We start from the raw sequence: 13,596 nt of genomic DNA on the forward strand, positions 1-13,596 counted from the left end.
TGTGTATTGTGTACACTACACATAATTGTCTAAAGGGTTGTGTTAAGTTGTGCACCGATGGCATGACAGCAACTTCTGATCAGCTGATCTGCCATCTTATGCTGCTGCTGCTCCTCAGCCACCAGTTTGGCAAATATTTGGTGATCAAAGTGCAAAAAAAAAGAAGAAAAACAAAACAAACGTGATCATATTTTTTTAGTGCCAGATTAAGTTGTACCCACCCAGTACTACTGTGCATTGAGATACTGGGGTTCAAAGGTAAGTTCCAATAAAACCATAATGACGATCTGTACAATGACATTTCCCTGTCCACACCCTGGTAAATTGTCTTTGTAACTGTATCGCTGTTATTTAATTTATCATCACCCAGCAAGCTGAAATGCAAAAAAAAACAGGGTAACAATGAGGAGTCAAACAAAACACGGTGTTATGACAACTGAGTGATTAAGTTTGTAATCTCAGCCCTCCATCCAGGCCGTATCAGTCCTCCATGCTCCAACAGTAACCATGCTCCTGTGTTTTTTTCTTTTGTTTGTCTTCCTCTCCTGTGCTTAAGGAATTTGGGAGGAATGCAAAAAGCATCCTGTTTTCATTCTGCACTCTTAGTCAGCTATTCACACACATTGCAGCGCAGAGCTGGGGAGTCAGAGAGTTCTTAGTGACATCAGGGTAAACAACTAGAAGAGCTAGTGGACACACACTGGTGCGGAGTAGTTCCGCTTGGCCTGGTTTACTCTGGATGCATGTGTTGCAGGTGTTTGAAGCCGTGGAATTTCCACCACACACCGACCTTCAAATTGAGCCGACTCTTCACTTATTGTCACTTATTTGTCATTCCTTAAACGCTTGACCTATAACCCGGGATGTCCTGTGGATAATAATGATCCACCAGCATCCGCTACAATAAACAATTTCTGAGCTCACGTCCCAGTTAGAGAACAGCATATCTTAAGTAAACATCAGCTCATGTAGGGACGATGGGTCAGACCCCCCCCCCCCCCCCCGCCCCCACTGCGTACAGATAATCACCGCACAACAAAGAAATCCTGTGTGTAGTAACCACACACTTCTAACCAGCAGCAACTTTACAGCAGGCCTGCGCATTATACGTGAATATTAAGTGCAACGTCAAAGTAGTCACATCTGCTTTTGCAAAAACATGCACTTGATGCTGATGGCAAAAGGTTGGTCACCTTTCAAATTTGAAACAATCAGATGAGCCATGTGACAAATGACCTTGATGACTGGGAATCTTCATCGACACACAATGAAAAAGGCACCTTGCAAGGATCTGAGGCTCAAGCTGGCTCACATCATACCTGTAACAAATGGCACCAGGTCAAACTTTGACAACGTTTTTGATGTGTGGGTCTGTGATATGTGTATCAGTTATTACTCTTCTGGATGTGTGGGGGTTTTGGTTAGCTCAAAGTGGACCAAGACCGATAGATCTACAAGGACATGGGTGATTCAACCATGCAGTATTCATTCAGCAAATTGGAGGCATGCATATTAAAAAATAAAACAGGACCTAAAATTGATCCCTGTGGTACACCACAAGTAATGTCAGCTGTGAAAAGGCATGTAATAATTACCTATGGTGAGTGTCCTTGAAGCTCTTTTAGGGTAAGACAGTCTTCTTCTGGAGATGGTAAGTTAAACCGCTACAATTTACAGCACCAACAGCTGCACTAAGATCATAAAGAATTAAGATAAAGTTGGCACAATAGTTAGAATAACCTGTATAAGAGAGTTTCTAACTATTGTGCTTAGCTCAGGGCAGAGTCTTGATAAAATGAGTGAAGATATGCTGAGCAGCTATCTTCATTTTACATATACTTATGCATGATAGGCTGGTAGCATTAACTTTGCTAATCTAGGCTAATCAGCTGCTAGTTGTAGCTTCGTTCATGTTGGGACCTACGTAGACAGACTAGAATCATAATAACCAAGTTACAAATAAAGACTGTTAACCAGCACTTTTATATATATAAAATGCTATTTATTTTAATTATACCTAATTATATTATATACTCTAAAATATTGAACTTATTCAAACAGTATTTCAAAGTATAAAATATAAGCAATTCTCAAGTACCACTGCACCTTGTCTTGTCTTTAAATAATAATACATTAATAAAATAGGGTGAAAAATCACCATAAATATGTCATTTACAGTAGTTGATAAATGATGAACAAAGTAAAAAAAAGTCTGTAAAAATATTTGTGTATTTTATTTTTTTCATTCAAAAAGCAGCGCTTACATCATTAGAAATATAAATACATCTCTGAATAAATTAGAGAATAAATAATAGGTCTATTTACAATCCTTTAGCATCATCACTAAACCTAAAGATGATGAACTCTTCATCACATACGGCAATGAGACATGTGAGGTGGAGCGACTTGGCTTCATTACGCAATGAAGGTCCACAGGTAAAATGTCTCGTGTAGTGCACTTCAGGGTTCAGGGTCATAACTGTACATCACTGGAACACTCAGGCTTTATCACCGATCCAAAAAATAGTGATGTGCAGTAAAAAGACCCTGATGTTGCTAACAGAAAGTATAATGTATGTGTGTTGGAGTGTGAGGAGTTGACAGTGGATAAAGCCCAAATAGATGACCTTCATATTACAACAAGCAGCGAGTGAACAAAGCTGCCGTTTTAGCACAAGTACTGCCCGATAATTAAAAGCTAGTTTGTCCTAAACATTAGGCAGCACAACAGATTCCAGGCTCTGATGCAGAGGAAAACAAAGGTCAGCAATGGACAGAGTACTTCCAAGAATAATTAAATAATGAGTTCCTATGACTGTTATGTGGAACGATCCTGTAATCCTTTGCTGTAGTTTTAAAAGTGTCCGTGCAGGTGAGTCATAAAGTGGCTTCATCCATTGAAACCAAACTATTGACCTGTTTGAAGGTATTTTCTTTGAGAGAGATCCTTCTTTGGCAGGTTAGCTACTATTGATGCTTCCACAGAGGACTCCGCCCCTCTTCATGCTCATGCCCGAGGGCTCGATCCTTCACCGTGGATCAGTCTCTCTCTTGATCCAGTGCCCCTGCAACCCCGGAAGAGTCTCAGGTTCATAGACGTTGAACAAGCTTTTTCGCTCGGGCCTCTACCTCATGGTTCTACTCTTGTTGACTCTAGCAGTGTTCTTCTTTGATGACAGAACTGCCGTGTTAGATTTGACCACAGATCTACAGGAAAGATAATAAAAACCAGGTCAGAGATGCTTCTTGTGTTCCTCAAAACATGCAAATATGAACTGATCTTCATTTACCTGAAAGACGCCAGCAGTTTGTCACCATTTGTCCTTGTAGATTCTACCACACCTCTTGCTACAACATTCTGGCAATCCTCTGAGCTGTGGACAGATCAAATAAGAGCATTAAAATAAGGATAAACTCTTTCAAAGAAAGAAACTCTGTCACAGAAAATGAGGCTTTACAAGCTGACCAGGGTCAATAAGTTCAGGATGTCCCCAGCAATTTCTATCCAATCTAATCAATATTTAGATGCTTCGTGGGTAAGAATGCTGAACAACATGTCCTTAGATAACATCTACAGATGGTGACTAATTCATACTGGTGGTTTCATGACCACAATAACAAAGACGCAACAAACATTCCTTTTAGCAAAAGCAGAAATGTAAACTTTCTAAAAATAGCAGCTCTGCTAATAACCCTTTGTTTTCCTTCAAGGAAATGCAGCCTTTTCTTTTCAGTATGACTCCTGCCCTCATGTGTACAGCGACTATCAGACGCTCAATCACTTTTTTTTGCCTTCCTCATACTGTTCAGGGAGACACCACTTTGATAGGATCTACTGTAGCACTCAGAGGGAGGGGCGTAGGGCTCTGCTGTAGGTAGACGGGACCAGACAGGGAAGGAGGAAAGGAGCACTCACCTTTTATGGCAGAAACCTTGGCAGGTTTTATCAGACGGGTTCAGGCATTGGCATCGGTCGGCTGACCGGCGGCGCCGACGAGACAGGGGGCTTCCCAGACCATAAGGAAGAAGTTTACTAAAAGAAAAAATGAAACTTATTCATACACTTACATTGCAACTGTTAAACAATAATGCCTAGAAAGCATCCTCGGGTTAAGTTTTTGCTACTTCTCTAGAGTCTGCCTTACCTTGGCGTGTTGACCCAGATTATATCCAGGTGGCAGAAGTAGATGCATTCTTTATCTTCCCAGCTGTTACAGGAGCAGCGTTTGGTCCTGACGCGGTGTGGCTGTGGTGCCTGAGCTGGCAGCTCTGCCTTCTCTGATAAGGGGAGTCCACAACCTAGCAAAACACAGAAAAAAAAGAATTCAGAGATTACACAAAGAGCCAACTAAGCCTTCTGCAATTAGTGATTATCATGCGCAAAAACAAACAAAACCCACTTGGCAGCATAACACCAACCGCTAATGCTGTTGTGTGCATACAGGTGAAGGTAATCCAAGTCAAACAATCCTGCAGGCTGCCCAGACGCTTATGTATAATAGTTTAGTGCTAATAAAATGATTACTGTTCAATAAAAGGTGCGCTACTTATCGCAGGGAAATATTCTCTGGAAAGGGTGAACCCAGATCTTATAGTGTATTTACACTCTCAGAGGGTCAAAGGCTGCACACTGAAATGCTGCAGCCTGCTGCATTAAATCTCCTTTAAATATGTCAAATGTAACTATTTACTGCATTATGTATTTATTATTAAATTTCACCCATAACACATAAAAAAAAGTATTTAACCTGCAAAATTCCCAAAAAATCAATAAAAGTGACAAATAAAAGCCACTCACCTTCCTGCAGAGCCATGCAGATGATGATTAGAGTCAGTGTCTTGCACATGAAGGAAGCCATCCTCATCCTCTGTGACTGGAGTCTGTTTTAAAGTCTATGTGGAGCTACGGCAGCAGCAACAGGTGATTTGTGTTCACGTCCTCGTCGGCAGCAGCTACTTATACACCCCCCCCCACACACACACAGTGTGTGTGTGATATCACAAGCCCCTCCTTAACCCCCGTGTACTGTCGTGTTGTTGAAACTTACACAACACACTGAGACTCCACCTGCCTGCCTGCACCCCCCTCCTCCCCCTCCCTCCCTCCTCCTCCTGATATACACTCACACAAACGTAGACGCGCATTCCAGCAGTGACCTTATTAACACCGTCAGCGCCCCCCCATAGTCCAACAAGGGCAGGAAGAACGTGCGAGGCAGGTATGAGTAATCCGGATTGGTTTATCATAGTTGTCATATTTTTTTTTTGGAGGGACAAGATGTCAAATTTAAACACATGATTTTAAATAGCAGTAAATATTAAGCACAATTACAAGTTATATAAAAAATATGTGAGAGCTGGGTGTAGATTTCAGGAGGAATTATGTTGAGTTACAATGGCTGGTGTGTGTGTGTGTGTGTGTTTTAATCTGCCAGTCTGTGGAGATGTGTGTAAGAGAGAGAACAGATAATAGGAAGAACAGGACAGATGTTTAGCAAACAATTTCTCATGCATGTGGCAGGGATACTAATGTCAACATTCTACACATTTAGTGTTAAAATCCCCATCATGCTTCCCCTGATTAATCCTCATTTTTATGCAATATGCATTATTAACATCACAACATGAGCTGGTAGGTAGGTAACCTTTTACTGGGAACTTCTTATTTTCTAATGAATAGTTAGCAATAATCAAGTTTGCTGATGATGTTATCTTGTTCTCTGCAGTGACGATCCTGACCACCTCCCAGTACTGATCTGATGCAGGATTTTTTATTTTTGAATATGATTTATGTTGAGTAGTAGTAGTGCACAATGAGCCTAATGAGCAGGTAGACTGTTTGTAAAGAAGACTCATCAGTGAATGCAGTCTTAACACTGGTAAGACTGTATGAAAATGATTTATTCTCATTTTATCCGCTGAATAAATCGCCATTTCCACAGATAATTGAGTTCACATTGACCTTGAGCTGGAATTCAAAGATGTATCTTTTCAAGAAAATGTCACTAGACAGGACAGATAAATAAATAAATACATGAATAAAGATTAAAAAGTGAAAAAAAGTTCTCAGACAGTTACCTATGGACACCAACATGAATGCTTACTTGTAGCAGAGATGATTATAGTGAGATGGTATAAAGGAGAATCATGTCCTGTATACATATAGTCACATGATTTCAGTCCTATTAGTAAAACTAGTGGACCCATAGTCTTTAACCCTGTTGTCGCCAAGCTAAACTACAGCCACTTTTCATTATTATGATTTTTCCAAAAAGATCAATCAGGAGAAGAATCACATTCGCACTAGATTTCTTTCATCTGCTTGCTTGGTTACACAGTGTGACTCCTGCTTGTAATAAATACTAACTTAGCTATAGAATAGAAAAATCCACAGTGCCCACTCAGGACTGGAGTGGCAGAGGTTACAACAGGTTTTTTTCCAGAGGCGTTGGACATGCGGATGAAGCTGGAGCGGCAGAGGAAACGAACAGCAGCGACAGAGGGGCCTGTATGTGTCGCACAGTCCGATATGACCCTCAAAGTCAAAGACAGCTGTCAGCACCACGTACCCCCCCACCCCCCACCCACCCACACACACACAGGAAGGTGAGGTCATGGTACCATCGTCCCACACAAAACAACATCTCTCTGTGCTCTGGCCTTCGTAAAGAGATACGCAGCCATCTGAAAACCACATACACACACTCTGTCTCAGTCTTAAAAGTTGAAGCATGCTATACACACAGCTGAAGGTATTCCTTACTCTTATCAGATAAAGGATGGCTTATATAATTCAAATCCACAGGTATGTACCAGCATAGGAACGAATAAACAGTGTGCATTTGATAACACAATTATATAAAATACACCTGGAATGAGACGTACAAATAGGGGTGATGATGAAACTAAAGTTCCAGCTAGAAGCTCCTCAAACAGCCTGTTTGTTGTAATTATATAAAAATAATACATACAATATTTTGGTTTATTATTTTATATAATAAAAGTCTATCAGGGACAATTTTAAAGCTTTGGTCTAAATAATTAGCATCTTGCTACCTAAAACAGGAGTCAGTACCAATTTAAGAATGGTATGTATGGAAACTGTTGAGTTTTTTTTTTCAGTGGCACATTTATCTTATACCCTCGAGTACTGCCGGGTGCATTTTGGATACATTTCCAGCCATGCCGTGCCACCAGCTGCTGATCGCTGACACTCTAGTCACTGTGTGCGGTCCCACCATACACCTGCAGCATGTTACATAAGCTTCCCAGGTTTGGGGTTTGCTCGACTCCCTGTTGGACCTGAAGAAGCTGGAACAAAAATAGATTCCGGCCTCAGTTGTGTAAAGAAACCATGATACCAGAGAGGTCAAAATACTGGAGGAGTCTATAGATGTTTTCATATACACAGTAAGTGCAAAGTTCAAATCTTTAAAATTAATTTAGAATAAACAAGTATGGGTCATGTTTTTGTTTTTAAATTGTGAAAGCATATGACCTACAAATGCCATATAGAATGAACATGTTTAACCATATTAATATCTAATAGCCTGTACTTTATAATAACAATGGCTTTTGAAGTTTAATCAGCAGCAGTGATCATTGGTTTTATTGTTTACCATAAATGGTCAACTTAAAGCAGAGGCCAGAGAAAGCACTAGTATTTAAAAAACAGGAAGTTGGATGGAAACTTTTATGTCGAGGAATTTTACATCATCGGAAACACAAAAGATAGAAACAGAGGGACACAGGAAGGAAAAAAAACACTGATGATGCAAACATAATGTGTTTGGTCATAGTTTCTGGGGCTTAAGGGGAAGTGACAAATGGATGGCACAATGCAAAAAGCTTGGCATTTACCCAACTATTTGGTACTGTGAAGAAAAAAGAAGTTGTCGTCTGGAGTAAATATTTGTGGAGCTGTGCAGACTGGAGGAATGGGCTCTATCTAAGCGTGACCACTGCCACTCATTTCCTCTCCTCCTTTCTCTGTCCCCTTCCCCTCCACACACACACACAAACACACACACTCACTCTCGGGTCACAGTATAGAAAAACTTGCCCTTATCTGTCCTCACTTCCGGCTGCTGCACAGGAATGTGAGACATCACAATGACAAACAAATAGCGGAGACATGATTGTGGATTCTTTTTCGAATTCTTCCGGGATGAGGTGATGCATTAACGCACAACTACTCACACAATAAAGTGAAAATTATGCAAGGGATATCCAACACCAAAGCATGTGCATCGCGTCATATGTTATGATTACATTAAAAACACATCCTCAAAGCCTCGTCTCTTCAAACAAGAGGAAAACGCTATAGCTTAAAGGAAGCTCACTGCAGGGTCATCAGCTGCACGTGCACTGGGAAACTAACACAGCTGCTGACTCTGAGGAGAGCCATGTCTGGAAAATTAGTCTTTATAAGGATATAAACTAACAACGTATCCTATTCTATTCTCTGTTGTAATTTCATCACATTAGATAGCAAGCTTCTTTGACAGATTTCCCGTGTATGTCTTATACAGTGGCTTGCAAAAGTATTCATACCCCTTGAACTTTTCCACATTTTCTCACATTATGACCACAAACATAAATATATTTTATTGGAATGTTATGTGAAAGACCAACACAAAGTGGCACACAATTATGAAGCAGAAAGAAAATTAAACATGAGTTCATTTTTTTTTTACAATTAAAAAACTGAAAACTGTAGTGTGCAAAAGTATTCAGCCCCCCTGAGGCAATACGTTGTGGAACCCCCTTTTGCTGCAATTATAGCTGCAAGTCTTTTGGGGTATGTCTCTACCAGCTTTGCACATCTACAGACTGAAATCTTTGCCCATTCTTCGTTGCAAAACAATTCAAACTGAGTCAAATTAGATGGAGAACGTTTGTGAATAGCAGTTTTCAGATCTTGCCACAGATTCTCGATTGTATTTAGGTCTGGACTTTGACTGGGTCATTCTAACACATTAATATGTCTCATTTTAAACCATTCCACTGTAGCTTTGGCTTTATGTTTAGGGTTGTTGTCCTGTTGGAAGGTGAATCTCCGCCCCAGTATCAAGTGTTTTGCAGACTCCAACAGGTTTTCCTCCAAGATTGCCCTGTATTTGGCTCCATCCATCTTCCCATCAACTCTGACCTGCTTCCCTGTCCCTGCTGAAGAGAAGCAGCCCCAGAGCACGATGCTGCCACCACCATGTTTGACAGTGGGTATGGTGTGTTCAGAGTGATGTGCAGTGTTAGGTTTCTGCCACATATAGCGTTTTGCATTTAGGCCAAAAAGTTCAATTTTGGTCTCATCTGACCAGAGCACCTTCTTCCACATGATTGCTAGGTCACTCACATGGCTTCTTATGGTTTACTTTAACAATGGCTTTCTTAATGCCACTCTTCAATTAGGTCCAGATTTGTGCAGTGCATGACTGATAGTTGTCCCATGGACAGATTCCCCCACCTTAGCTGTAGATCTCTGCAGTTCATCCACAGTCACTATGGGCCTCTTGGCTGTGTCTCTGATCAGTGCTCTCCTTGTTTGGCCTGTTAGTTTAGGTGGATGACCATGTCTCAGTAGGTTTGCAGTTGTGCCATACTCCTTCCATTCGCCGATGATGGACTGAACAGTGGTCTGTGAGATGTTCAAAGCTTGGGAAATCTTTGTATAGCCTAACCCTGCTTTAAATATCACCACAACTGTATTCCTGACCTGTCTGCTGTGTTCCTTGCACTTCATGATGCTGTTTGCGCCCCAGTATTCTCTCAACAAACCACAGAGGCCGTCACAGAACAGCTGTATTTGGACTGAGATTAAATTACACACAGGTTGACTGTATCTAGTCATTAGGTCAACATTCGATCAGTCAGAAATCATCAGGCAACTTCTGAAGGCAATTGGATGCACTCAGAGAAAAGGGGGCTGAATACTTTTGCAAACTGCACCTTTCAGTTTTTTATTTGTAAAAACAAAATTAACTCATGTTTAACTTTCTTTCTACCTCACAACTGTATTCCACTTTGTGTTGGTCTTTCACATAACATTCCAATAAAATATATTTATTTTTGTGGGAATAATGTGAGAAAATGTGGAAAAGTTCAAGGGGTATGAATACTTTTGCAAGCCACTGTATCTATGTATGGCTTTGATATAAGTACAGAACAGAATTTCTATTGACACTGACATTGATCACATCAAACTGTATGCATGCAAGGCTGCTTTGCTTATGTAAGGATAGCTACCGTAAGTTTTGGTGTTTTGGGCTGGAAACCTAACCTTTGTTTTGATGTCAATATTAGTAAGCTAAATAGAATGCCTTCTAATATTCTATTGGCAAGGTGGTTTGACTTGCTAGTTTGACTAGCTATTTTTAACTAGAGATGTACCGATATTCAGCTTCGGTATCGGACTGATACTGTGCAAAATTTCAGGATCGGATATCGGACAATAATTATTGTTAATAATTATTATCATTGTATTGATTTATTGGCTTAAACTGTCATGTAAATGGTCTGTGGATGTCTTTTTCATCCAGGTCTTTAAATCTAGGTAATTGGTCCCCTGAAATGTTCAAAAAAACAGATTGGAATCAGTATCTGCAGATACTAAATTTTGTGGTATCAGTATCAGACATTACAAACTGGTATCGTGCCATCTCTACTTTTAACTCACCAACATGGTTTGGCAACATGTTTTTTTTTACAGTGTAATAACACCTAAATGTCTGCTGTGTCTGCAGCTGTCTTCCATATTCAGACAGTAGTGGTCGAAATATACATCAACACCACATCATCATTTCAAATGTTTTTGCGTGAATGTGGTGAAGTAAGACAAAACTTTGAAAGGTGATTTAACACATTCATGAGATCAGCATGCAGGACTCCCCCACCTCCTTTCCTTTAAACCGTTTACACTATCAGGAATGTGACGCCACATCAGAGAAAAATGGGCATGCCATCCTTCTTCCTTATGGGTAAATGAAAGACACAAAGAGCGCAGTGACTCACAGACAGGACCCTGATGTGAGCGAGGCCAAGAATATGGGCCAAACTGCATGAGTAGATGGAAGTTCTGATAAGAAGCATCACCTGCGGCATGTGGGACATACAGAGTGAAACTACACTCAGACTGTGTGTGTTCATCATGAGGGTGTCTGCCACGCCTGTCTGCAACAGTCTGCCATGTTCATTCATGCTCCTATTGATCCTGTCAGAAGCAATCAAATCTAAAACTCAGTCAACAAAGTCTGCTCAGGATGATAGATGTCACTATGTCAAATGGTGAGAGAGCGTCTACATAAAGCCCCTCAGCCTTAAAAAAAAATAGAAATGTAATATTATTCTGCATACTGAACCTGTCACTGTGGACTCTGGATTTAGCATCATTCCGTTTTGTCTGGGTTTAATAAGGAAAATGGGTTAAAAATTTAAAAAGCCACAGAAGTCCATTTTAAAAATGCTGATATTTTAGAGGATAAAGCATACCATTATTTAAATCTGTTTTTGTTGTTTTGTTTTGCTGTAACAGAATGTCATTATTGAGCATGTGGCCATTAATCTTTCCTGCTTGTTGACTTTTTGTTGTTTGATGCTATGATGACTTATGATTCTTGGAAATGTGAGTTTAAAGAAATCCCCCATTCATTCATTGATTTTTGTTTCACTTTTAAACAATACGAAACTTTCCTTGAAGGGAACTCTTCTTTCAAATGAAACTTATCACATCAAACAAGCAACAAATGGATGGAACTTTCAAGAAGCTCAGGTCCTATCTTTGTTTTATACATATAACATATACATACACTACCGTTCAAAACTTTGAGGTCACCAGGCCAGTTCTATAGCTTCTCTGATCAGCATAACAGTTCAGGTGTGCTAACATAATTTCACAGGAGTTTTCTAATCATCAATTAGTCTTTTTAACAGGATTAGCTAACACAATGTATCATTGGAACACAGGAGTGATGCTGGAAAAAGGCCTCTGTATACCTTTGTATATATTCCATTAAAAACCAGCCTTTTCTAACTAGAATAGTCATTTACCACATTAACAATGTCTAGACTGTATGTCTGATTACTTTAATGTTATCTTCATCGAAAAAAAAACATTTTTAAAAATTAAGACATTTGACCCCAAGCTTTTTTTAACGGTAGTGTCTATTGTTCAAATCAAATTAGCAGTATGTAGATGCCTATTTGTATTGTCTATATTATCTGTTGGTCATAGACAATAGTACACAAATACCAAAAATACATACAATATACAAAAATGTCTTTTATCAGTTTTGCCTGAATATGCTTGAGAATTTTAGCTTATTTTGGTGATGTATTAATTTTACCTATTTAGGCAGTGAGCATCTCATTATATCTGGAAACCAATCAATTATGTGTTTTTTCCCCCACAATCATATAGCAGCACTGGGAATCATCTGTAAATAACAGAGCTTCAGGGAAAGAATGTTTTTGTGTCTTTAAAACAACAGTGGTTTACCTGCTATCTGCAGGTTTGTCTTTTCCTCACAGTTGTTGCCTGCAGTTTCCTATCACTTTCCATCAAATGTGAAAAAACACAGTAAAATCTCCCTTCAGGGTTCCAGTGTGCCGCTCAGTACCTTCACTATATGATGTCATCTGTTTCAGCAGACGGTGATAAGGTGGCCTCAGTAGATTTGGCTTGGTTTCTCCTGCCACCCAGTGGTCACATGTGGCTTCTTCAGGTGGAGGAATAAACATGATGACATGTGGGTGTACACAGCAGGGAGAAGAGGAACAATAATGTTAGGGAACAAGACACAACACAACACAACACACACAATTTGCAGGTTTCAAGAAATGTTAGTGTAAGTTCTTTTTAAAAGTGGGATTTAAACATGATGCACAACCTCATGTGGGCCACAGGGTGGTGCCATTCCCATCATCATAGTGTGTGCAAAACTAGGTTTACCTTACCTCAGTCGGCAGGGAAGGGGGGGGGTTCCTCATCCATCCAGCATGGTATGAAGGCAGCTTCTGAATAACATCACTGTAGCTTGTGATAGTTCTTAGTTCCTTGTTAGCAATCAAAATTTTAGTTGTAGTCTTACAGTGATGGTTGGGCCCCTCAGAGCCCAGAGCCATAGGTTTAAACTTGGCATGAACTCCAAACAGGGGAGGAACACTGGACAAAACGATGTCATTCAGGTACAGCAGATTAACACTGAAGCCCAGGGTGGTTGGCATGGTAACCTATATAAAAGGCAAATTTGTACAAATATAGCAAAAATAATTTTTTTGTATTGTATAATCACACGTACCAACCAAAAGAATGTAAATAAAGTTTGACTTACCTTCAGTGATGTGACCCACTGGTTTCTGCTTTTGATGCACAGGGGAGGTGGCGCTGGCTGCCGCCATCTTGGTAACACCTGCCAAACTCTTACTCATAGACTGTATATAAAGACGGACAATATAACAGCTCTGTATGAGAGCTGTCAAGTAAGGTCAATTTACTTTGACTGCCCCCTGGTGGTTGGCTGCATTATAGGTCATAAACCCCACTTCCTCCACATTAGTAGTACTCAAATATTGTTAGCTCTGGTCTGTGCACCAGAGGGT

General features: G+C 40.1%; 1 protein-coding gene across 1 annotated transcript; it reads right to left on the bottom strand.

Annotated features, from left to right (window-relative positions):
* Positions 1-2,261: 2,261 nt before the first annotated feature.
* On the bottom strand, positions 2,262-4,924 carry edn2 (endothelin 2). Its single transcript, XM_028399197.1, has 5 exons — positions 4,799-4,924; positions 4,146-4,299; positions 3,917-4,033; positions 3,291-3,374; positions 2,262-3,207 (listed from the first exon to the last, which is right to left on the bottom strand). The coding sequence occupies exons 1-5, from the start codon at positions 4,863-4,865 to the stop codon at positions 3,126-3,128; spliced, it is 504 nt and encodes a 167-aa protein (XP_028254998.1). The 5' UTR covers positions 4,866-4,924; the 3' UTR covers positions 2,262-3,125.
* Positions 4,925-13,596: the final 8,672 nt, after the last annotated feature.

This window comes from Parambassis ranga, chromosome 2 (assembly GCF_900634625.1).
Source record: "Parambassis ranga chromosome 2, fParRan2.1, whole genome shotgun sequence".
Lineage (NCBI taxonomy): Eukaryota > Metazoa > Chordata > Actinopteri > Ambassidae > Parambassis > Parambassis ranga.